The 27054-nt window shown below is 42.3% G+C and overlaps 3 protein-coding genes across 4 annotated transcripts in view; 1 reads left to right on the forward strand and 2 right to left on the reverse strand.

The window, feature by feature from the left end:
* Positions 1-11805, reverse strand: part of slc4a8 (solute carrier family 4 member 8) — a 31818-nt gene extending 20013 nt beyond the window's left edge. The window contains exons 1-2 of one of the 2 annotated variants that reach the window (XM_038697737.1): positions 11484-11805; positions 173-254 (exon numbers count right to left, since the gene is read on the reverse strand). In XM_038697737.1, the coding sequence (XP_038553665.1) occupies positions 173-254; positions 11484-11528 (127 nt within the window). In that variant the 5' untranslated portion in view covers positions 11529-11805. The remainder of the gene's footprint in view (positions 1-172; positions 255-11483) is intronic. The other variant, XM_038697738.1, reaches the window with a different exon arrangement.
* A 1459-nt stretch (positions 11806-13264) lies between these two features.
* Positions 13265-19215, forward strand: ttll3 (tubulin tyrosine ligase-like family, member 3). The gene is made up of 13 exons (XM_038695548.1): positions 13265-13320; positions 13747-13815; positions 13907-14025; positions 14144-14312; positions 14749-14804; positions 14974-15102; positions 15210-15324; positions 15562-15678; positions 15800-15980; positions 16687-16835; positions 17156-17399; positions 17566-18001; positions 18095-19215. Exons 2-13 carry the CDS (start codon positions 13800-13802, stop codon positions 18851-18853), a joined length of 2490 nt encoding a protein of 829 aa, XP_038551476.1. The 5' UTR covers positions 13265-13320; positions 13747-13799; the 3' UTR covers positions 18854-19215.
* Positions 19216-20699: 1484 nt separating this feature from the next.
* LOC119886191 (class E basic helix-loop-helix protein 40-like) lies at positions 20700-24517 on the reverse strand. Its single transcript, XM_038696760.1, has 5 exons — positions 24103-24517; positions 23887-23950; positions 23540-23647; positions 23021-23144; positions 20700-22781 (listed from the first exon to the last, which is right to left on the reverse strand). The coding sequence occupies exons 1-5, from the start codon at positions 24171-24173 to the stop codon at positions 21868-21870; spliced, it is 1281 nt and encodes a 426-aa protein (XP_038552688.1). The 5' UTR covers positions 24174-24517; the 3' UTR covers positions 20700-21867.
* Positions 24518-27054: the final 2537 nt, after the last annotated feature.

Genomic DNA, 27054 nt, shown 5'->3' on the forward strand with positions numbered 1-27054 from the left:
TGTGGATAAGTGCATTCTATTTCATCATGGTATATAAAACAACAATAATATGTTATTGTGAAAAGAAACCATTCTTCATAAATGAGAATCTTAAATTTTGGAACACTGTGGCAGACAGCAGTTCATGTCGCCCCGCTGTGTCCCTTACTGTAATGTTTTACACGATACTCACCTTCTAGTTCCTCCTTCTCATAGTGGATGTTCATTACTGAGCTGGTCCCTCCCTGGTCAACCACCACCTCCTCATCTGGCCTCTGTTGGACACATACATGCATATACACACACACGCATACAGACACAAAAGGCATGTCAGTGTGTTTCTGTTCTTTGTAGTGATATTCAGTGCAGATAATACTACTAATAATACTTTTCTTCACGATGCCCTCTGTCTCCAGCAGCCATTTTGTTCTTGTGGAAAAGTTCAACTTTGTAGAACTCCTTCAGCCCTTCAAGTCCGAAAGGAAACCTGAAAGGTCATTTTGTCCAGTAGCGTCCCGTTAAAGACGGGGTACCGACATTGTAACAGAGCCACTAATTGGCCTAACTGGCAAGAGCTTTTCAACAATGACTATCAAATTCCAGACAATCTATTCTCAGACCGTCTGCCACAGACTCACAGAGAAGGAGAGCCAGGTGCACGCACGCACACACACACACACGTTGGCTCCACAATACGATGTGAGGACATCTCGTTAACATATTGCATTCCCGAGCCCATTACCATCAACTCCATGCCTATCCTTAACCTCTGTTGTGACATGAGTACTCATGGGTTAGTGTCAATTCAGTCCCCACCAAGATATAAGAACATGAAACACACGCACACACACACACAGACACACACACACAGACACACACACACACACACACACACACGCTAGAGGTAGGACTTATGGGAGAATGTGCTAGGATCTACTATCCAGAGGAAATCAAATCAAATTAGCACAGTGTCACATCATCAAGGGCGCAGCTGTTAGCAGACTGCTGCAGGATGTACTCTCCCAGTGACCCTGCTTTCTCAGAAACAACACTGTTTGCTCAAGTGCAGTGGTGTATGTTCATGCAGGAACCTCTGCAGAGGCTCTGGAGTCCTGTGCTGCGGCACAAGTACATGCAACAGAAAATCTTTCATTTCTAATCTCCCAGAACCTGCCACATGCTGCTTAAGACAGCGAGTGTGTACCACTGCACCAAAGTATAAATCACTTCTACCCGCCCTTTGTTCTCTGGAAGAAACGTAACCTTTGACACACATCTGCATGCTGGATGCTACATCTATAAATAAATGGAGACACACACACTTACACACAGTCGTGTTTCCATCATTTTTGGACCACTACTTGCCAAACCTAACCCTTACTTTTACTACTAATTTAATGATTTACGTTATACGAATTTGCATTTGGTCGCCATAAGCAAGGCGAGTCCCCACAATGTGACTGTGTAAACAGATTTATTTCCCTTAGTATTACCTACACAAACGCACACAGACATGCATACAGACACATAAACACACATACACACACAGGTATATAAATGGTATTTTCCGCGTAAGAGATGCTTCCGCCCACTCTATATGAACACATGATCTGTATGTACTGGATGTGCTTTTATGAGTGTGTGAGGGTGGTGAATGTAGAAGATTAAAATATATGCCATTTGTGAAAACTGACACCCACTCTTAAAAAATGATGGCGCCTAGTGTTGAACTTCTCTGGAAAAAAATGAATCAGTTTGGAAATTAAATATTTTTGATGACAAAATTAATAGATGCAGAGGGATGACACAGAGAGGAGTGCATGAGAGTTACTGTTCAACAATGGAGTTCAGGGCAGAGCAGTAGTAAAATAATTAGTCAGTAAGTTAGTGACTGTTTATCATGCCTCCCTGATTTGATTTATCATCATGTACATAACCTGCATCAGCACTGCAGACCTTTAGTAAGTAAGTAAGAACCTTTATTTGTATAGCGCATTTCACAGACTTAAATAAAAGTGCTTTACAACAACATCTCGACTTAGAGCAGAGACAGTAGTGTTGTAGTACTCGAGACCCGTCTTAAGACCACTTTTTGATGGTCTTGGTCTCATCTCGGACTCAACAGCATTTGTACTCGGTCTTGTCTTAGTCTCGGACATTGAGGACTTGGGATTTTATTTCAAGACCAGTCAAGACCATAACTTTGGGAATATTTTGCATTGTCTGATTTATTTGTTAACATCCTAACTGTGACTGGATATAAAATATACTGCTTCAAATGCAACTAATAACCCTAATTAAAAATATGTTGTTACTGTTAACGACTGTCCCCCCTCCCCGTGATGGTAAACATGGAAAAGGAGTGTTGAATAAAGAGGCTTAAGTTGATTTCAGCTCTAAGTGTTTGTATGTGGGTGTTTTAGTGGAAATGTGGATCTTTCAGATCAGTTTTAGAAGTGTGATGATCCTATGATCTCGTTCCACATTTTATTGTGTGTCATGTAATGTGGGGAACTGGCCTTGGTCTTGACTTGGTCTCAGCCCCTAAAAGTCTTGGTCTTGACTTGGTCTCGGTTTGGGCGGTCTTGACTGCAACACTAAGAGACAGTATATTGGCATTTAGCATGTGTGTTTGTGTGTGCTTTGGTGCTCATATATGTGGGAATGTAACAGGCCACTCAATACATCTCACTTTCAGAGTGATAACTGAGGGGTACACACTGAAGATCTACAGTCTCTGTCATGCAGTCTTTACACTGTAATTAGTCAGTCCAATATCCAGCGGCTAGGGTAAACGCAGCAGCGCACTGCGGCTCAGGCTGCCACATGACTGCCACAGAGGCAAAAATAATTGCAATTTGTCTTCCTGAAGTGCTATTCGAAAGAGCTGGGAGTATGTATAAAACTATATTTCCCATTAATGCGAGTGATTGGTCACTTTATTAAAGCTTTCCAGGACATAAAACTACATTTGCGCTAAAGTACCCTGTTTATGTGTGTGTGTGTATGACTGTGTGTATTACCATAAGATGTGTGTATAACTATCAGCAATTTTCTTAGTTCTCCAGGGGTTTGGCTGATAAAACACCACACACAGTTTAATGACAAAAAACAAACAGTTTTGAATCATACTTGCTTCCGCCTGCGGTTATGAAATGTGATAAATGTGGATAGTGCTATATGTGTCTGTGTATATGTATTATATGAGGAGACATTCTTCAGAATTGCCATGCACGTACATGTACTTTTCCTCTCACATACATGTATGAAACTAAAGTCCATACTGGAAACCTCACACACATACAAGTGAAATGCTTTTACAGACACAACTCAACGGCTCTTACACAAACAAGAGAAATGTATGTTGTATGTGAGGATTTCAGTTGTTTGTGTGCAAGGTTTTCAGTGTAGTATGTGCATGATTTTTGTCCCCAGGCTGATCTTTAATCTTCTATCTCATTTAGCCTAAAAACAGAACAGCTAAACATATTAACACGAGAACACAAAAAGATTGTGATAAGAAAAAAACTAATTAACATGCAGTACAAACAGATAAATATTTTACCTGATTATAAGCAAAAATTTAAATCCATCTACAAAAAGCTTGCAGTTTTTATGCCAACCGCTCTAACATCAGCACAGATAGTCACTTATAATTCACACAACAGTTGAAAACAACTTCCCAAAGTCCCAAAACATCCTCTTAATTCACAGGTGTGGGTGGCCTGGCACACTCTTCCTTCCTCCTTACACAGTCTCTCCACCATATCAGTGCTGAGGGATTTCTTTCTCTCAAGACAATTCTGTCCTTTTAAAGAATAAGGCCACTTAATTAGGAAGTCATGCTTGGGCCAAACACTGAATGTGACTCGTGGTTTTATAATTATGTTTATGCAAGGAATGGAAGTGTGGTGACATAAGGAAAAGGCTTGTGATCATGAGTCTGCTGTCCCTGTCAAAGTGCAAGCCACTAAACCAGTACTTGGCTCACACACTAGCAGTAGCTACAGTGGGGCCTGAACTAAGCACTGGGCTGCTCCTAGAAGTGGAAAATATAGGAACCAAATAAGCTTAAACAAGGAAATTGTCCAAGGAAATGTCTATTTTATATACAGCCCCAAAGTAAACATTTATATGTAATTATATAAGAAATACCCACATGAAGGTCTTTATTTCAGGCAGCAGAGCATGCAGAAAACATATCAGCTATGACAAACTGCACAGACTGAAGTGTAGTGCCACAATGTCCAAGTCATTGTTACAGATCCTGGTCTTATATGTTGGGTAAAAACCACTGAAAAGATTTTTTTTACATAAGTGCACAATGTTTTATGCTCCAGGGGCCAATGAATATAATGAACCAACACAGTAAAGCTGTGGGCCGGACAGCCAAACAATGAGCTGACACTCGCTATAAAGCTCTGTAACACCAAAGGCAGCTGCACATTCAGGCGATAATTCTCTGCAGGTGCATCCCTACGACGGACCCCTTTCACATTGTCACACCATTGTTTCCACATTCTCAACTGATACATTTTTATTCAAAAATCGATAATAGCTGCTTTAAAGAAAAAAAACGTACCCCCCCACCCCTCCCACAACACACAACACACACAACACACACACACACACACACACACACACACACACACACACACACACACAGCGTTATCAGTCAATGCAGCTGTGGCTGGTGAATTAGGGCTTCTATGCAGTGTGTGGGTTTGGGCTCAGGCTGGAGGCAGCCGGCTCCATTAGAACTGGAGCTTCATCAAACATATAGACACACAACGAGAGAGAGAGAGGGGGGGGGGGGGGGGGGGGAGACAGAGAGAGAGAGAGAGAAAGCTCTTTGTCCCAGAAAGGACCATTGGACTTGGTCTCAATTTTTGTTTGGTTTCAATTAGTTTGTATCCATTTGTTGCAGACACACACACACACACACACACACACACACACACAAAGGAGGAAAATCATTCTCCCGCTCATTCAGTAACTGTAACTACAGAGTGGGTGAAATTTCAGAGAAACAGATGAAACAAAAAAAATCTTCTTTTAAGTCCTATTTTCTGGGCCAGATCAGATTACACTGCTGTAAATCCATGCATAGAATATGATGTTCCTTCTCTGGGTCCATGCTCTTCATACCACAATATGACTCACAGCCCATAGTGACCCTGGTCAAAGTTTACTAAGATCACCTTCTTAATGGCAAATTCGTGCAGGTATATTTTTTTTGACAGGTTAAAGGTGGGATTTGCGATTCTGGAGAAATCCAATGCCATGGCAAATACCCGCTCTCATCAATCAGCGTTCAAATAACACGACTTATACAGCAATACCAGGCTGTACTTTTATTGTGAAAGGAGATGGTGTGCCCATTGCAAATGCAAATGTAAGAGAGAAAAAAATGTTGTATAAGGAGGTGGTTTGAGTGGATGGATGGGTCAAACAAACACAGGATGTTCACACATAAACTGTTGCTTCAGTTGCTGCTGTGAAGCTAAAATGCAGAGAGAAGAGATCCAGCACATCAGCTCCTGACAGCCATACTCACAACTCTCCTGCTACTATAGCTAATATCACAACAGCAACATATCTCGAAGAAGGAATAGTGCTGTCAGTGTTTTTGGCTCGATCCGAGTCACTTTTTTGTTTCCCATTTACAGAGCCAGGGCTGTGTACAAACACCAGATTTTTTCAGCACACATACAGAACGAACCGCTGAATTTGACAAAAATGCCTGAATTCCTGTATGAGATTCAAATCACATACCTCACCTTTAATGGTTCCCTGTCATTCACCGCTCACTTCCCTCATGTCAAATTAAGTGCTTCAGCTAATTAAAAGCTCACATGGTACTTAAAGTTTTGTTTGGTCTCTCTCTGTGGGCGAGCACATCTGTGACCCTCTAAGCATGCACATGTGCGTGATTTTCCACTGACATGGAAAATAATTTGTGTTTAGCTGCCTGTTTCTATCTCCTGGCAACAGTCCCCTTTTCTTCATGCTTTTCCTCTAGCTTCGTATCAGTCACAGTGCTCGGGAGTGTTCATGACTCAAACATAATTTTCCACACAGATTACTGAGAGTGCACCATATAACTGGTCCACAGCAAGCCCCAAAATGGCTGCTTGTCCTTCAGTTTCTACCCTTTACAAGCATATCAGTAGTAACCACCCGCGGGAAACACGCACCGTAGCTGCCTTATTGCTGGATATGAAAAAAGATGACCTGAGGATGCCATTATATGAACTTGCAAAGGGAAAAAAGAAACATTCTTTGACACTTTGCTTTAGCAGCACCTAATAATTTTTTACAGCCCAAAATATTCAGTTTCCTCTAGATTTTCCAAAATGATAGGTTATTACAGGATAGGTTCACAATTTTTCAAGTCTGTCTTAAAACAATAGTCTCGTGCTCATATGAGCATCCTGCTCGTACTGGTCATTAAAAGGTCCCTTTCTAATGTGCTGTCAATGTGATGGGGTACAAAATCCACAGCACTCATTTCGTATAAAAATTCCTACCAATCTCCTCCAGGCCAGACTGTGGTGCCAGCAATCACTCTTGGTGATAAATACTTCTCTGATTTTGGGAACTTTCCCAACCACTTTCAAAAGGTCCCGGGTTAATCAAAAAGCCCTGCCTCTACCCTGGTCAAGTTGAGAACTATGGACCAGTTTCACTTCAACCATTTCTATTCAAAACTATCGAAAGGACGGTCTTCAAACGGGTTTCAAAATGACAGCTTAATCCTTCTATTCAATGTATTTGTTTATTTTTTGGCCCACCTCACTTGATGAAGACTTTAGGCACCCTAATCTACTGTCTCAGCGCGAAAAAGCCAAAAATAGAGAGAAGCTATCACTCGCCTACATGTGATAACTATACAAATACAAATGGTATTTTCTGGCAGGGCAGATTGTCCCAGAAAGATGTTAGATTCCCAGAGCAGAATAGAACAGTGCAGTCGCACACAGTGTCCTACTTATGATGCTGATAAAACTCCCATTGGTGCAGAAAGTGACTGCAGACATGAACACACACAGATTTGTATATTGGTTTTGATGAGTAAACTGTAAGTTAAGAAATTACCTGACAATCTACAATAGCATATAAAGCAGAGAAAACATCATACATTCTCTAACTGCTGCTTCATGACCACAAAAAAAAACATTTTCCTGCATTAAAAGTTTAATTTTCTCTTCCCTCGTGCTGAGTTCATAACTTTGCTACCCAGGAAATCCCGTTCAGGCTGTGTTGTCAGTGACCGGTTAGAGCTGTTCTGTAATTCTTGTAATTCAAAATGTCTAGGGTTTTTTTGGGAACAACAAGGCAAAATCAAAAGGTTTTGTCAATGGGCACTGCAGTGAAACACATTGAACTGGTCTTCGCCCTGAACAAATAGAGCAGCAATGATTTTGATCCGGGTCTCCTGACTGAGTGTGGCAATCAATGTGCTGTGTCAAAATGCCTTTTCACTCCGTCGGGGACTCTGAGTGGAGTCAACTTCAGAGGACCAAAGGCCTGCTGGTTACTATTTAAGAGGCTTGAAATCCAGAGAGGGATGGCTGACATGACAAATCACAGACACTGGCTAGAAAGCAACAGAAAGAAGCAAAAAAGATATTTATGTGAGCACACATCAAGAGCAAGTTTATCAAGGGAAAGTTTCACTCCATATGAATATAATAGCTACATCAGCAGGCAGGAGAACAGCACTGCAAGCCTGTTAATGGTAGATCCATAAAAGTGCATCCATGATTCAGCAGCACAGTGTGGGCTTTTGAGCCTTTTGAGATGTTTGTCACTACTGAATCAACTGACCGTTCCCATGACCTGTTTCCATCTAACAAAACACTTGTTGAACATTACTCTTCCAACAATTTCCACAACTCCTCTCGATTGCATCCTATTTTTATCTGTCCACGCCGACATCACCTCCCCTCCTCTTTCAAAGCTGACCCCTCTCTCCTCTCCTCGCAGAAGCACCCTGAACTGACAGCAGGGACACAGATCCTGACTCAGACAACTGGGCCTGTCACTTCCAGACTAAGCTTTGTGTATGAGAGCCAGGGCGCCACAGCCGCAGGCTACCACAGCCCCTTCATAACATTGCATCAACGCCAGTCTGCTGTAGAGACAGTGCTTCACTCAGAGTAGGGGTTTACATGAATGGTTGAAAGGAAGAGGTAATGGTGAAAAAGTGAGACAGGAGCTGGAGGAAATAGGATGAGAGGGGCGGCTGTTTTGACTGCTTCAGCCCACGGGCGGCATGAGTCATACACACCTTATTCAATGCCACTAATACAATTCTGCCTCTCCACAGCCCTCGCTCTGTAATTGTTTTCTTTTCAGAAAGATTTCTGCAGCTGTAGTTTGTTTTTGTGGGTGAAAGACAGTAAGAAGTGCAGATTTTGGAGCTTTATCTTGCAATGTGTCTGTATGATTCTCAGTCATCTGGTCATATCATATCTGAAAGTACTAATGTAACAGCAAGACTTTATTTCCACTCATATCAGTTCTACTGACCAGTGGTGATGAGTTTAAACCACTGTGGATCTCTCACTCTAAGTGTGTCTTTCAAACTAAATGAATCCCATTAAATGGTGGCTTTGGCCATGTCGTGTAACTTTAATAGTCATAACGCAAACATGATTTGCAATCTTTAGAAATGTGTTCAAAGTTGACAACTCTGACTAAAGAATAAACTACTTTTCCCTCAGAGATTTGTACAAAACTGCAGTGTTGCTCTTTAAACACATTCACTAGTCAGATAGGCGACTGTGGCTGACTCTCACTAAATGGACTCAAAGTGATTAAAATGAAAGCCTGGAGGGATGCCTAATAGCTACTGTAAAAGGACTGAAAGTGGGAACTATAGTCTTGTGTTGGGGACTTAAAGCTGAGATAAATGTATGATGAGGAGTGCCATGAATTATTAAAAACTGGAACTAGAGTCACTGGTTTACCCAATCAGGGCAGGTAATGACGCCACCTAAAGCTGTAGTATTTTGACGCTGTTGCTCATATTTACAATTTTTTTCACATCACATTTTTGAAAACATGTAATGACCCTCACATCTGTAGTTATGTGCCAACTACATATAGATGGCTCATCACGTAAGTTTAGCTTGGCTCAGTTATAGTATAGTTTATGTATGTATGCCATTGCACTCGGTGCTCAGGAGGTAGAGCGGGTTGGCCGTTAATCGGAAGGTCGGCGGTTCGATCCCTGGCTCCCCCTGGTTGCGTGTCGAAGTGTCCTTGGGCAAGATACTGAACCCCAATTGTGTGCCCCGAGCACTTAGGCTCAGTGTATGAATGTGTATGACTGGTGAATGCAGATGTAGTGTAAAAGCGCTTTGAGTGGTCAAAGACTAGAAAGGCGCTATACAAGTACGGAGCATTTACATGTATGCCATTGCACTCTAGTATGGTATGTGATCATGTCTCTCTTTTACGAGATCTTATTGATTTCCAAGCATCTCTGTATGGTTGTAAATATGCAGAGGGTAACTGCAGAAGTAGGTTCTATCAATACAGTATTCTCTGTGGTGCAGGTATACGCTGTACATAAATGGCACTGAAAAGTTCTCCACACGCAGTGAAAATGAAGAGGCTGTTCTGCATGGAGCTGTGTACCTGCACCACAGAGAATACATTGATAGTCTCATAATGAAATTGTAAGAGGCCTCAGTGATTCAGTGATCATTATTAAACATTTACAGAATAATTACATCAAAAGCATATTATTGACCGTCACCTTGGCAGTTAAGAAGCTACAGTATGGCATTGGATGTTTTTCAGGTTTTCAGTTTTTTTAAGGAACCACATTATGATTATTGTAAGGCACTGACTGTGTAACCAGCAATCATCAAGGCACCACCTTAGAAGACACCTTGAGCTTTAGGATTTTTCTGCCCTATTTTGCCCATATGTTGTTTTTACGTGAGCTTAGGGCCACTTGTATCACCTACAACATTAATGCTGCAAAGTGCTGCTTACAAATGAACACACCAGTAATTTAACAATGTGGATAGGTGTCCTTCATAAGTACAGTTTTGAACAGAGAACTTTTACTTGTAGTTTACTCATAGGCATAACATATTCATATTGCCGTTTTATCTTTTTACCTTTCCCGTTACTTGAGACACCTCAATAGTGCTTTGGCAAACATTCAACAGGTTTCATGTGGGGGATGTGGCAAAGATCCCAGTCCATGCTGACCGACTAGACTGCCACCACAATGGTGGAGAGACAAACTTACAGGTTTTTTGTCGTGACATCAAACTGGCATGGAAGAGTGAGGCTTGCAGGCAATTTTCCCTCCCTGTCTGAAAGCTGTCTAATCATATCAGAGACTTCCCAGCTCACCTCTGGTCCTTCTCAGTCCGTCTCCTTCCCTCAGACAGGATGTTATTATAAATCACCATGATGATATGACTCTGTTGCAGTAGGCAACATTAAGTCTTTTAAGCTGTGATACTGCATGCCATGGTAGTTATAATCAATCTATACAAACATTAGCCTAATGCATGCCAGCTTGAATAAACATCCCTGAGCACTGCTGTGCTCTATAATCCATTTGTCCTTATGGGTTTGCCTCTGTCTCATTGGCTGACTGAGGATCTGGTAATGGATCCCACATGATCAGAACATCAAGGATTATGCCATTTCCACCTTCAAACCTCAATTGACCACATGGCTGTCCTCCTACTGCCGCCAGGATTGGCTAATGACGATCATGTAGGCTAAGCAGACACTCAGCACTGTATGGTGCACGGTGTAAGGATGGCGTCAAGGTCATTTGAGGGTAACTGAGAAAATAACACGCCTCCTAAGCATCTGAAAATGCAGTTAACTGCCCCATTCCTGTTATTCCTCACACACATGTGACTCCAGGACGAGCAGGTGGCATTTTAATGAGCGCTCTGTTTTAAATTTACCGATACCCTGTCTAATCAACACTCAGCTGCAGTATCACATTAATGTGGCCGTCACTTTTCCACAACACATTTATGTGTGCTCGAGGAACAGTCGAAATAACAAAGATTTCTCAGTGCATTGCAATGTGACTCTCCGGAATTAGGCTGCTGCACGTGCAGCACCTCAGAATGACAATATCAACAATATCCTCCGCATACAGCATCATCCCGCAGGGTGAGAAGCCTGACACAATTTAACATGCTGGGAATAACATTTATTGAGTCCGCTTAAACAACCACAACAAATTAAAAACCCCAGATAGGCCTACCTAAATTTAAAACATCAGCAGGATAAGGTGTAGGTGGAAATGCAACAGTGGCAAAAAGAACAGGTGTGATCATTTCTGTCATTAAATAGTTTGTAAAATATGACTTAGTCCATCATTCCAGCAGCAAGTTATGAATTGTAAACTGAGGGACACAGTTGTAGGAGTTTGTGTCCAGCTCGCTCTGTGCCATCCGAAGTGTCAAAGCAACGCGCCATGCAATTAGACATTCAAAAGGGCACTTTACCTGGTAGCTCAGTATGCTCTCGGGATCGTTGACAGGCATGCTCATTGGCCTTTTGGGTTAACCTGCTAAGTGTTGACGGAGTGTAAAGGTGGGACTTTCTCAGGGGCCGATCGACGCTTTCTTAGGACGTTTGGAAGAAGCGGTCACGAGTTGGAAACAGCAGCTTCTTCTGTTTCTGCAGACATGTTGAGTGGAAACATCTCTTCCAGTTGAGTAAAACGGTGAAAATGATAATTTTGCCCCCCCCTCTTCGTGTTGATCTTCCGGCCGCGCTTCCAGCTCTCTTCCCTCCTGCCCTGGCTGTGGGAGCAGGATGTAGCGAGCATCACTGCTGCCTCAGCCAATCAGAGTGCAGAGGCACTCAGCGGGCTGCGGCGTACTGCTGCTACCCAACACAATAAAGCCAAGACTATTATGGGCTTATAGAACGACGTCACTCTATACAATGTCCACTTTGGTAGCTACTAAGATGTGCTAAACATCAGCGGCTAAGATGTGCTGGACTGTGACCACTGTGCACAGCAGATGGTCCATTCATTGGCCACTTAACATATTGCACTTAACAGTTCAATCCAATTTTATCTGTATAGCGCCAAACATAACATATCATAACATACGTTATCTCTGGGCACTTTTCAGAGCAGGTCCAGACTGTACTCTAACGTACTATAATAGTGCAGCTGTTAGAACAACTGAAAATATGCTGAGAAATGTCACAAATCAGAGAAAACTTACTTACTTACTTTGGTGTAAAGAAGAAGAAGTGGTGGAAGAAGAAGTACTTGGAGCCTTATATTAAGTAATAATATAAACATTATATTATGCAGCAGATTGAGTAAATATTCTACTGTCTGCAACAATGCATCACATTTTATAAGATGTAATGAGTTGTGTATGAAAACATGTAAAGTAACTAGTAACTACAGCAAAGAGTAACATTAAAAAGTACCTTTGAAATGTTTGTGGAGTATAATAATAATAATAATAACATAATAATTGCAGGGTTGAGACATGAAAGACGATATAAAGTAATAAAACATTAGTGCAAAAGTGCGCAGTGAACACAGGATGGCTCTGACAGATCCATAATGTCTCTCTGATCCTGTATCACACAGTAGTAGAACATACTAGAAAACCTGTAGAAAACCTTGGATGCCACCTTGTGGGAAGGCAAAGCATTGCGCAAAGCAGACACACTGTGTTTGTAATAATCCGTGTACATCTCATAAACCTCGCGTGCACATGTCTAACAGATAGTCAGATTATAGTGAAGATGCAAGGCAGGCAGTTTTTTTTGTAACCATGCAAATGATCGCCTATATTAATAATGAGAAAGCAACAAAGATCAAACTGAGCATCAACAAATCCCTTTGTGTTTTGCCTCCACACTGGCCTCAGCATGAACTCTTTCAATAAAGACAAATATGAGACTATGTGCATCTGCCAGATTGTCAAACACTTGATTGGATTTAGCTCAGCCAGTTGACCCTCCTCAGCCAATTGGTCCCCATTAGTGAGCACTGAGTCACTGCAATGAGATACGTGCATACAAACGACGTATCGTTGCTGTTTTAATGGTTCTTGTGCATGTTGCCTACACGTGTAAGCGACACGGAAACTGATAAGGATAAATGATCCTCTTTCTTCAACGCATGGCTAAAGGTGTTAGATTTTCATCGACCTGCATGGCATCCTGTTTCTCCTGGGTACGGTTGTTATGGCAACTATAAACATTGTGTGGGAGCATGCACTGTTGTTATGGGAACGGGAGCATGAAGTAAGCAGGACTGAGTCTATGGACACAGTGGTCGAGTCACTGGAGAGGTGACAACATTAGGTTTGTATCTTACTGTTCAACTTAAAATCGCTTCTGTTTTTGTTGATGTAGCCTATTTTAGGAGCAGTGTGTGCGCATGTCTAATTGCTGTCATATATGGCAGAGAGTTGAAGAGAGAGAATGTAGATCTGTTTCCAAAATATACAGGCTATTTCCGTTTTTGTGCATGCCTATGTACTGTATGTACTGCATGTCTGCCCGTGTGCGCATGAGTAACGTTATGTCAATGTGAAGCTATGACAGCCTCAGTCAGCTCTGTCCAGATTTAGATGCCTGCTTGACCCAGTTTACGTTCTTCAGTAGCTACAGAGACAAAGTGTATGCCATGTGGGATACCAGAGGAGACCATCTATCTATGATTTTATATCCTATCATATGATGATATGATGAAAAATAATGTTGTTTAACATATTTCCGCTCCCACAGGACTGACCACTGTATGTTGTTATCATCTGAAGGGGAAACTATATAATAATAACATGCAGCAAATGCCAGGTAAGTGAGTAGACATTTACATACAAATACACCCACATGCATGAGCATACGGTTACTTTATATTGAAATTTGACCAAGCAATTTGTCTCAGTGTTACAGTCCGCAGTGGCTCCAGTGGAGGGGAGGTTACGTCGCATTGTGCCAAGCCTGCCAGCGATCAAGCCAGACAGGCTCAAAACAGCTAAAATGATGGTGGAGAAAGCAGTGAAGGTGATTATATATAACAGCCAGACTTCAGTGTCACACCTCTGTATATTACCACACTATCCACTTATGTGATATGTGTCCTGTTGGACTCTTTCTCTCTCTCTCTTCCGCTCATTCTCAGTTGAGGAAAGTGTTTTCAGTGCAGGGACCCTATCCTGTGATCCGCGCTGCCTTATGGGCCAGAGGGTGGGTGGAACGCCGTTTGCCCTATCCTGCCCAGAGAGCACCTCATTGCCACGGAGATGAGGAGGAAGGTGGTGATGATGGTGATGGCGGTGCTGATTTTACTGGTGAGACAATGGGTTTTAAGAGAGCTGCCAAATCAGACATTTTAGAAAACAAGCTGTTGTGTCTTTGCCATTAAACAAACTGAAATCTCATTAGTCTCAAAGCCTATGGGAAGAAAAACAGCTTTATATAAGTGTTTGACATACTGGGAAAATAATGGGTTTGTAGAACCTGTGCACAATATTTTCCCTTAACTGTCTAAGCTAAAAGTGCAAGAGGGGTTAACGTATATGTAATTAGAACACTAGTTCAGATGGATAGATGGACACCTGATAAATGATCCTTTGTGTACCACATTACAGACACCAACCTCTACCACAGACCCCTACCCTTTTAACACACCCCTCTACACATGAAAGCCCACATGCACACACACACACACACACACACACACACACACACACACACACGCCCACCTCTTTACTTATCTCTTCACAGACAGAGTGGATGGCGGCGAGAAAGAGGAGAACGATGATGACATGTATGCCCTCATGGTAAGATAACAGTTCATGTTAACCAACATGCCACTGACAGACGTTCTGAAAGCAGCTGAATGTGCAATTATTGTTATTCTCAAATTAAACCATTTCCATGGGTCTTTTATTTATCATGCTGTGCATTCTAGCTCAGTCAGCTCGTTAACTTTTCCTCGACTTTTTCTAGTCTCGTCTGGCTCGAAATGAAACTACATATTTCTACTGGACAACACGCCGGGATTACATAGACTGCCGCTCCTTACGGCATGACCAAATGACCAATCACTATGCAAATTCGGGAACGTTTACTACCAAGGTCTCATCTCTAAAGAGTTTCTATTGATTGACTAGAATAAATGCAAGTTGCTCAACTTTGATCATAGGTCAGCTAGTACTCTCTATCTCCTATTCTGTTTCTTTCAGGTGGGGCTCTGTGTGAACCTGCGTAACCTTCAGTGGTTTGATGCAGCAGATCCTGACACCTTCTTCCCTAGATGCTACAGGCTTGGAGCAGAGGATGAAAAGCATGGATTCATAGGTCTGCTATATGGCTCTAATAACACATAGCTAAAATCATGCTCAATCAAAGGTGCAGTGATGTGTCTGGGTGTAAATCGTATGTGGATATGAGATCTATTAGGTTATAAGTGTAAAAGGGGGTTGTAAGTGAACAGTCACAGCCGCTGTTTTAGTTTTATTAGTGATATATTATCATCTTAAACAAAACTACATGCCTTTTCTCTTGTCCTCTTGTTTTTTTTATATGACAATGAAGAGGATTTCAGGAGGACAGCATGCACCAGCCTGCTGCAGCATGTGGTTGAGACAAGTAGATGGAGGAGAAAAGGGGCAGAGGGCGAACAACAAAATACCACAAATGGTGTCTCTGATGGTAATACATGCAAAATGAATATAAAATGCACCTTTGAAAATTGTGACCCAGACATGAAAAAAAGTGCGGGTCAGGGAGAATGTAACAAATTCTTTCATACAAATCTTGTATCTCTCTGCAGAGCTGGATATCTCGGAGCGTCGATTTGTTGGTCCAGGAATGATCGATCTGGCTTTAAATGTGTGTCAAGAGTTTCTCAGTGTTTTAGAGCACAGTGACATTGATGTGACTGTAGAAACATCCCCCTCCGTGGAGGAACGGCAGTGGGCAGAGTTTCTGCAAGACTACTACATGGTTGTGCAGTGAGTATGTTTTCCGGGAGCTTCCTAGATTTGCTAGAACGATCCTTCTTAGGTCGCACTAAATTTATGTGCAGTACTGACAGCCCAAGTCAGCTTATCATATGAATATAGGTCATTAGAAACACAGTAAAACACATCCTAAAATCCTAAAAGTTCTTATTAGGTGAAGTTATACATACAGTATATAAGTATGTCTTTAAATACATTTTCTCAATGCTGTCTAAAGTTCATAAATATAGAGTCACTTAGGTTTAGGGTTTGTGTATCAGTCACTGGAATGACACAGCATGTTCCAGTTCCACACTACTGTATATACAAATACCATAAAGTAAACATAATACCACATGCTACTCTTTATAGTGCACTGTTTTGGCAGTTGATTAACAGCCATTTTGTAAATAAACATGTATGCAAACAGACCTCATTAAGCTCTACCTCGAAAACATTACTACCTATTTTAAATTTAAAAGCTGTCTGCTGGGAAGACTTGTTGCCACTTACACAATTACTGTACAGTATGCAAATTGGACATTGCTGCAAAGATGTAGCAGGTATCAACACATACACTACTGTAATAATCTGGACACATAAGAGGTCTTTGAGGCGATATCAAGCCCAGTTACTGTCCGGAGTAAAGCATAATAGTAACATTTAGTGAATCTCTACATTAATGAACTCAGTCTGTGAGTCTGATCTTTGTGTGTAGTGAAGGTGCCTTGATTAGGGGTAGCAGAGTGTTTGTGGAGCGCTGCCAGGCCATGTTAATCAGACTGCAGGAGGTATGCCCTCAGCTGGATACAGATGGACTAAAAAACATCTGGATCATCAAACCAGGTGCCAAGTCAAGAGGACGAGGTGAGGTTTTTTTTGTGTGAAAATAATAAAAGAGTAGTTACATTGTATTCTTATATATTTGTCACTTCTATATTCTCACTAAATATAACTTGCTGTGTAGTTGTGAACATTAACTGTGACATGCAGATGTTACTACTCGTTTTTTTTTTTACATTTGATTTAAAAAAATAAAATGCCCACAATTCCCCTCAGCTTCAGTGTGATGGAGGAATGTTAGTCCGCTATTCGTTTAGAAGGCCAGGAAACACCATGTCCTCTGCCTGATAATGTTGTTGTCAATAATGGTTTATTTAAGCCAGTTTTGGTGTTTAACCACCCAGGTATTATGTGTCTGAATCGCCTGGATGAGATTTTGGCACTCGTGGACAGCGACAGAGCCCTGACTAAAGAGAGTAAGTGGGTGGTTCAGAAATACCTGGAACGTCCTCTGTTGGTCCATGGCACCAAGTTTGACCTCCGCCAGTGGTTCCTCGTCACCGACTGGAACCCTCTGACTGTCTGGTTCTACAGAGAGTGCTACCTGCGGTTCTCCACTCAGCCCTACTCAACGAAAACTCTGGACAGGTCAGACAAAAGAGGAAACCCAATAATATACTTTTACTTGACATCTTATATCTTTGTTAGTCGCTAGTTCTTTGTAAAGGGATTTAAAAATGCAAGTAGGACTAAATATATCCATTTTATTCAAAGCACATTTTATACTTATCATCACGGACATTATTTTCCTTAGCTCAGTCCACCTGTGCAACAACTCCATCCAGAAGCACTTCCAGCCATCCTGTGACCGCCACCCAGGAGTGCCTGAGGACAATATGTGGTCCTGCTCTCAGTTTAGGGCCTTTCTGCAGCGCCAGGGCCATGGGGCCGAGTGGGAGTCAGTGGTGGTCCCAGGCATGCAGCAAGCGGTGGTCCGTGCCCTGCAGACAGCCCAGGACCTGGTCGAGCCCCGCAAGGCAAGCTTTGAGCTCTATGGAGCCGACTTTATGCTGGGCAGAGATCTGAGGCCCTGGCTTCTGGAGATCAATGCCAGTCCCACTATGGCCTGTTCTACTTCTGTGACCGCTCGCCTCTGCCCTGCTGTGCAGCTGGACACACTGAGGGTTGTGCTCGACCGACGAACCGATCCTAGTGCTTACACAGGAGGCTTCCACCTAATCTACAAACAGGTTGAAATATCATTACACATGAGGCAATAGGTGATCATTTCCAAGACAATTTCACAACAAATGTGTTTGTGTTTTAATTTATCGCCCTCCCAGGCTGCTGTTGAAGTTCCTCAGTATGTGGGAGTGAACCTGCTGGTAGAAGGAGCCCCCATAAGGCGATCCAGACCTCCACTCCATAGACAAACTGTTATTTCTAACCCAACTCCCACCACCCAGTTCCCATCACCAGAAGATGTTCAAACAACACATAAACCATCATGTGAGAAGATCTCCGCAGTCTCTGCTTTTCGCCGTTCAGGCAAGGAGAACCGAGCTGTTGGAGAGAAAAGTAGGCAGCTGACATCAACATCTCCTAAAAGGGAACGTGAGGGGAGAACAGAAGTTCTGAATACCTCCTGTGTTGGCAGGTCCTGTTCATCTGAACAGCCTTTGGTGGTACACACTGAACCTCAGAGGAAAGCGCGACGTTTGGGTTTGAGCCTTGGTGCCAATGGGGCATCTCTGGTCCCATGGAGCCTTTCCTTTTCCGTCAGTCCACCTCACAGCATGTCAGATTGCAAATCTCTGCCCAACCCAGGCCATGGCTCACACAACTCCAGATCCTTCCTTCCTCAGACAGCTTTTGAGCCCCAACACAGGACTTCTACCCGTGTTGTTCCTTCGCTCCAGGGGCCCCTTCCTACCCTGGAGGTCTTTAGCTTGCGACCAAACATTGTGGCTGGAACCACTGCATGTTGTAATCCAAATTTGTCCTCTCATCTCAGCGTTCACAGGCATCAGTTGTTCCTCCGCTCTGAAAAGAAAAGTATGGCCAAAAATGAAGGAGAGTGGACAGGGGAACATAAACACTAGTGGTGTTGAGTGTTAAGAAGATGAAAAGCAAACAGTAGGAAGTGCTGAAGAGGTTTTGTCAGCAACAACATCGTTATCAATTTATATTTTAATGGGTCACAGCCTAATGAACAACATATTGTCCATTGCCGGTGGTTAAACAATTAAGCTCCTATGTGCAGAATTTTGATTTGATTGTAGCATCAATAAAAATATTCTGATCATCAGATTTGTAGAAACATGAGACAATCATGGTAATGGGCTTATTTTGGCTGACTGGAATCAAAATATGTACATGTTTTATGATAATGTTATGAATGTAACAACAATTCAATATTCAATTCATTATTAAGTTAATTTTTATTAAAACAAAGTGTGACAGATATTCCAAGGTGACTGGGTAGCAAATATATAATGAAATAATCACTTATTCCAGTGAAGATTCCATCTTCTGTGGAAAAAGATTTCCACAGAAGATTTCAGTAATTTACCAGCAGGATGTGGGTATTTTAAATTGCCAGCAGGTGGCAATAAAGGCTGATGATCTAACTACACAGTCATGCCAAGGCCTTTCTGAGAGAGGGATTCCAAAATGAAATAATTGGTAGTCTTTCTTCCAGATGTTTGTACTTATTCAGCAACACCAGGTTGATTTGGTCTTTCAGCCTCTTTATAAACATAAAGTCAAAATGTGAAAATAGCTCTAAACTTGTTTAAGAGCGGTGGGCATCTCTCATTAAACGGTTGACCACTGCTGAATTAACAGACCTTTCCTGAATGATTTAGAGTTATTATATAACTTTATTATCAACATTTAAATATATATAAATACAATAATTTGTTGGAAATGTAAGAGGTATTTTTTTCCTTAATTGGACAGATCAACAGAAATAAAAACAGACAGGAAACAATGAGGGAGGGAGAGATGAGTATGAAGTTCAACAAAACGTCAAACCGGAGTTATTGTGATTATATGGTATGCATCTTAACCACTAGGCCTCCGGGACCCAACTACTGAGATGAGTAGCATTATTTAACTATAGAAAATGATTATGGGTGTAATGTGTGTATAATGGGTGCATGCAGATAAGCTTGGGAACGTTATCTCATCACAGCAATAACACATGGTACTTCTACTTAAACAAATTAATGGAATTGGACTCAAAAATAATCAGTTTAGGGGGAACTAATGACATTTATAGTGCAAGTTGTGCACTTTAGACTTCTGTTTGTACAAACAAACCATATTTAGAATGAAACAACTCTCCTTCAGTTCTGAAATGATACGTGGTCGAAGGGTTTGCGATGTTGAGCATCGACATTGGGCCTGTGTACATATGCAAACGTGTTGCTGTCTGCAGCATGACCTAAACCTTAATGATGGTAAGTGCTGTCACATAGCTGACAAATGTGATTGCACAATCCAGTACAGGTGGTGGTGATAAGTAGTATTGGTTGATTAATGCATCTACATGTTTTGATGTAATTCTCCAGTCTGGGCAGTATGTAAATACGTGTAAATACATAGAGAGAATAGCATTTCATATTGGATCGAATCATGCACCCAATGGGAAACAGACATGTCAAGGCTGTTGACAAGATCCAAATGGATCCTGATTACTGCTTCAGGAGATTAACCAAAACTGTTTACACTCGCGTGTATTTACTTGTTGTTGTATTAGCGAGCACAGACAGTTAACCAGCAGGAGAGCCAGGCTACAGAACTGCCATTACATAAGTGTTCCCTGTGACATGAATGTTGTGACACTGTAAAAGAACTAAACTAAATAGACTGGATGTCATCTCTAGGTGTTTTCACACACAATCGCCTCCTCTTTCATATACTGTACATATAGTCAAAGCCATCTTCCACAGGAAAAAAATACTTTATTAATACACTTATATAATGTATGTCAACATTTATAGACAAAATATGTACATCAAACATCTTTCATGTAGGTCCCAAAATATAAAATCTCAAGTACCTCTTTCTATAGAAAACTAGTCTTCTGGTAAAACGTTTACATTCACTTCTCTCCTCCTGACTCCTTTGACTCCAGTATTCATACGTAGTACAGAGAATAAACATCTGAGATTTATCAGCTTTTCACAAGTAAAAGGCAACAGCAAGAACAAACACCAGGTTTGACTTGAGCAGAAACAGATGTTGAGTATGCAGACCAGGTCCAGCACAGTGCTACAGTATGTACACAGTTTCCGAGTACACAACGTACAATTGTCCACACTCCACTCTCCTTCGATCTCGCCGGATGGACAAGTGTGCAAGGTATCAAAAATAGAAATGTACAAGAAGTCTATAAACAATAATTACATAAAATCCATCTAAACTGACTGTTTGTCAGTGAAAAACAAGACTTCTCATTCCGCACGGTCATGTGATGACCCATTAATTCATCCATTCATTGGGTGTACCCTTACTCTTGGCTGTACATGCTTGAGGAAACCCTTGTATTTTACGTTGCCAGTCATCATAGTGTCTAGTTTGAAGGGCATTTTCAGTGATGATAATGGTGACCTACTGGACACAGGCAACAAACTTTGGGTGAAATATTAGCGCTAACATTTGAGGCAACACTTTTTCTAACGACGGCGTGTCTCTCTATTGCTAAAGCTACAAGTGAGATGCATCAGTGTCATCTGCGTTTATTCTTTAACAGCAGCATCTAAAACACATCTTTCTTTACATTCAACCGCGTGTGTGTGTGTGTGTGTGTGTGTGTGTGTGTGGCCCAGGCCCAGTTTATGATACATATGCACTGAGTAAAACACTGAGCTTTAAACATTCAGCCAGAGCTTTGCATCCTCTGAGTGCGGATGGATGTTGCTTTCCCCTCCATCTCTTCTTGATCATTTCTACAAGTTCTCTTGTTTGCTATTTGACCTCCAGGCTGAGAAACAGAGAACAGGTATGAGGATGGACTATGGAAAGGCTCAGTCTTGTTCTCATTCCTACTACTGTCTCTGCTCCTGGGCACTAGAACAGGATAATCTCCTCCCCCCTGTTCTCTTATCTCTCAGTCTTTGGTTTCCAGGTTGAGGGGTGGTACCTGCTTCAGCGCCTGAAGGAGGGCAGGGGAGTCCATGGGGGTCTGAGATATGGCTGGGGCAGGAGAGCCTCCCCTGGGAGACAACACTAGCTGAGGTGGAGGCAGTCTTTCGCTGGGCATGGTGGGTGAAGAGCCTCCCACACCAGGGTAGAGCATGGGCACGGCCCCGGGATACCAGCATTTCTCTAGCATTGGCAGGTAGGCGGCAGCAGAATGTGGAATGAGGTAGAAAGGCATGCAGAGGGGATGTGGCGGAGGCGGATGGTTGGGGGATACGCTCATGTAACTCCCGTAACCGCTAGAGGACGATGATGATTCTCCACCTGAGAGCAGCTCATCCTCAGACGACTCCACCCGGGGTCGTTTGTGGAACTGCTCGTCATCCTCCTGCTTGATGCTGGAGCTCTGCCTCTCACCCAGCGCTCGCTTCAGCTGGCTCTCCTGGCCGTAGTAATCTGGACGTCCCTGTGGCGCCCCAGGCTCAGTCTTCTCCAGCTCTCCCCCATAGCCGCTGTCTGTATCCGTATCACTGCCACTCTGCTCGCTGCTCGGGGGAGCGTACGCCCGCTGGATGACAGGTACACAGTTCCTCCCGTAGCCCTCGCTGGGTTTAGGAGGTAAGCTGGTGGGAATCTCCTTGTGAGTTTGGTGCTGGTGGTAGGTAGGGATTTCCTGGGGTCGAGGGCTGAGAGGGGTGCGGGGTCGGACCGGACTTTGCAACACCTCTGAAGCTAACTTGTGAAGGTGATTGATCACATGGGATGGCGCAAAGTCTCCATCAGTCTCATGATTGGCGAGATACTGAAGAATCTCCTTGGCACACATGTGGAAGCCAGAGCGGAACATCTCCTCTGACTTCTCCTGGCTGACAGGAGGCTGCTCTGTAAGCACGACAAGAAACCACACAGTCAGACATTTGACACGGAAGTAGCAAAAAAGAGCTGCACTTATTTTCTCGTAGTCCTGCATAATCCTGTCATTGTGTATTCATCTTGTCAATTTACATTCTGTAAAACAAAACCATCCTGTTTCACAAGCATATTTGTGTGTGTGTGTGTGTGTGTGTGTGTGTGTGTGTGTGTGTGTGTGTGTGTGTGAATGTGATTGACGTGCAGCTCACCAATTTGCATGCCGTTCTGCAGAGCGAGGATCTTCTGCTGCTGTTGCTCTAGAAGAGAGGTGAGGGCTTTCACGTGCTTGAGTGTAAGCTCTAAAACCACAGCCTTCTCCAGATGGCCCAGAGTCTGTAGGAAACACACGTAGTCAGCACACCATCTTATACAGCTCATAGACACTAAGCTTTACTACCCATGTACATATGATCTGCGAGATTATCACAAGCAGCAACCATTAAGGCAAACATAATGATTAAGAAATGTTTAACAGAATATGGAATAATATAAATTTCATATATAATATGCAGTCTGGAGTATTAATTATATTACAGTTACATTCAATCAGATTGACCTGAATTATTAAAATCCCCAGTTTAAACAGTTGCACATGACAGAGGACACATCCTCTTTACTGCTGACGCACTCAGCTCAGAGGATGTAATACCACTGAACAGCCACTCGATGGTGTGTGCCACTCAATACAGCGTATCCCATTATCCCTCCAAGCTACAGCATGAACTTACCGTGAGTTTCAGGTGCTCTGGTAATAAATCTTTCAACTGAGCGATGCACTCATTTATCCGATCACGCCTTTTCTTCTCAATAAGTCTGTGAGGCAGCTTGTAGGTTTCCTGCAAGAATAAACAACATTGGGTTAATTCAGCTGATCTGAGAGCACACAGCTACTAGCTCTTTATGATCAGAGGCAGTCACACCGATAGGGAGGACTCCAGGAGTTATGTCATAACAGAAATTAGGTCAACCATTTATGGGTCTAAAGGACTACTGCCAGCCTAATTCCTCCCTTAAGTTCACACCCTTTAATAAAAACTATATGGTTATAACAAGTTTTGTCAAAATAAAAACTGACCTTGCTCTCCTCTCCTCTCTTCATTCCTCGCCTGGGTTTATAAACATACATCGGGAAATCCATCCTAAAGACATAAAAAAGAGAAAGAGAACAGCAGTGAGGTATGAGGTAATGGTTTGGTGAAGTGTGAGGTGCAGAATAAATACTATATCAAGCGCGTTAGAGGAAAAGGCTACAAGGTCTAGTACAAACATTTTTTTTCTAAGCAGAACTTACCCCTGCACGTCTGACACATCAGCCTGGTGTTTGGACAGAGGAGGTGGCTGCGCGCTTGGAATCCGTTCCATTCTTTTTGCTCCAATTACGCAGTCAAAGTCGAAGTACTGTTCCAATGCAGTCACAAATAAATACGCATTTATTCAAAAAGTTGTAAAGCAGTAGTTAGTGAAATGCACGAAAATGCTTTTAAAAAACGGTCCAAAAATGTATTATTTTAGACTAGTCTTGCTAATGTAGTCGAACGGTTATTTTGGGTGTGAAAATGGTTTCACGTTAGTCCCCGCGATTTCCAAGCCGTGGTCCCGCCGCAGAAGGAAGGCAACCTTGTTGGTGGCGCGTTGGGAAAGTGGGGGAGGACAGAGCGACGAGTTAAATAAACCCTCTGACTCTCAGCTCAGCCTGACCTACCTCTGTCACATGAGGCTCACGTGTCAAACAGCGCTGTATCCTCGGCGGAGGGACGGCCCACTTTCTACCGATAAGCAGCCTTAGTGGGCGGACGGCGGCGGACGTCAGAGAGAAGGGCGGCGCGTGTCGGATCCCGTGTACCACCATGCTGAAGTGTATGGAAACAAGGCTGAGCTCGCCACGGCTCTGGGAACGTGCAGGCAGCGGAGCCGTGCAGAAGTTCAACAGGTCTGGGGCAGTGGGTATGGTAGCAAGCCTGCTGCCAATAGAAATAAACAATAACACAACTAAAACGCAGTAGTAGCCATAAGCATAAATAACATATATATACAGGTTTATCATACAGCAGTGATGCCACGAAATGTCATCAAGTGCGGTGAACGTCACTTTAACTGAGTGCTTCATGAGTGTTTAATGATGCATTGAGGTTTTATAAACATCATGAGCTCTGCACTCAGTGAACAATTGTCTTTATATTTGTAGTTTTATATTCAACATGTCATTTATTATGTAGGAACAATAGCAGCTTCTTAAGCCTTATTATTTTCCTTTCAAGTTAGACATAATTCCCACAAAACATAATAATCATATTGATAATGACACTAATAGTAGGCTAATACCACTACAACAACAAAAACAACAACAGTAATAATAATGATAATAATAATAATAATAATAATAATAATAATAATAATAATAATGATAATAATAAACATTCAGCAGTGCTTAAATATCAATATATATGTCTCCATGTCTGGAGGTCAGAAATCCAGTATCGACAGTGGTGTTCCCATGTGCACCTGTGCATGGATGAGTGTGTTGAGTCCCTGTTTGTTGTCATGAGGCGCTGCCGGCTGTCACGTTGATCTCCTCATGGCCCCTGGAGCCTGCTGAGCGCGCAGGGCACATCCAGCACACGCGGCTGCACCTGTTTGCTGCTGGCTATAAGGGCAGGTCACAGCGGTACAGCCTTTGTAATGCAGATTTTCATGAAATAATTTTCTTTTTGCAAATGAAAAGGTGAAAATAGACAGGTTCATTGAAATTGACATCGAAATGATCATGATTCCTCGAATATTTTCCAATGACCTTAAAGTGATGGTATTATGCTTTTTGGCTTTTCCCCTTCTCCTTTATTGAGTTATGTCTTTTTTGTGCATGTAACAGGTTTGCAAAGTGAAAAAGCCCAAAGTCCAGGCCAAAGGGAGTTCCCATCTCCCACAGAAAGCTCTGCTCTGAACCGCTTGAAAACAGCTCGTTTGTAGTCCAGCCCTTCACTTCCTTTACTTGTGACATCACAATGAAAACGCGTCATAAAGCTTGCCAAGCGGCCAGGGGGGTCAGGCACGCCCTCAAACCGAGCTAGTCTGAGCGGAGGCCCTTTTGGCTCAACTGCCTTTGATTGGTTTTCCATTGTAGAAATGTTGTACCTGTACCTGCTTCCAGGTACTTTTTTTTCGTATCACCTCACCTCTGTGGAGGTTCCAAGCGAGCTGAGGGATACTAAAATGTAACGTGAAAACACGACAGACTGCTGATTGGTCAGAGAGAATATTCACTATTCACTGCATCATCATTGTGTGCGCCAGACAGAGGCCCGCAACACAAAGTTTTATATTTTACAGTTTTTGTATGGAATTTCATCACTAAATCCACTTCTGAGAAGTTTTGAGGTGAGAAATCAACTGTGTAGATTTCGAATATTGACAGTTATAGGAATATTTTCGGAGTTGAGGAGCTCCGCAAGTGGCTGCGGGGGAAGCCTGTGCCAACCCGCGGGAGGAGCGTGTGAGGCCGGCCAGCCGCTCGTTCCCAGAGCCCTCTGCTCCCGCCGTCACACAGACCGCTGCAGCAACAATGGCAGAGGAAAACACAGCTGGAAGGTTTTCATACCGCTTATCTGTCTTTACATTCTCAGTAATGTTGAAACGTTTTAACTTAAAAAAAGAGAAAGCTGTGTGGATCGCTGGTGTGTGTGTCGCATTGAACATTAAGTCGCGGCAGTTGTGTGTGGCGTCCCTATGAGGACAAGCTAGATACTATCTCTGGGTACTATTCATAGGTACTATTCAATTCAATTCAAATTAGCTTTATTGGCATGAATGTGTAACAACAATATTGCCAAAGCATCATACATACAACATAAGAACAATAAACCCCATACATTTCATTAAAGCGTAAAGTAAAATATGTGTGTTTGTGTTAAAAAAAATATATTAAAAATAAAATAAATAAACAAAACAGTAAGCGTGTGTGTGCATGTGTTTAAAAAAATTATATATTAAAAATAAAAAATAAAACAGTATGCCTGTATGTGTGTATGTGTGTTAAAGAAAAATCTATCTAAAATAAAAATCTATAATATAATAGTATAATATAAAAATCTATACTATCTGCAATGGAAAACGGAGCAGGGCCGAGTAGAGTCGAGTCTATCGATTTGCGCTATGGTAGCATTTTTCAGCAAGGCAGCACAGATCGTCAAAACACCGGCAACAGTTCAACGTTTAGTCCTGATGGTAAGATGTGGAACAATGATGT

The sequence above is a fragment of the Micropterus salmoides genome, unplaced genomic scaffold, assembly GCF_014851395.1.
Source record: "Micropterus salmoides isolate LMB-PRFRI ecotype aquatic unplaced genomic scaffold, ASM1485139v1 Ms_hic_scaffold_4, whole genome shotgun sequence".
In the NCBI taxonomy this organism is placed as follows: Eukaryota; Metazoa; Chordata; class Actinopteri; order Centrarchiformes; family Centrarchidae; genus Micropterus; species Micropterus salmoides.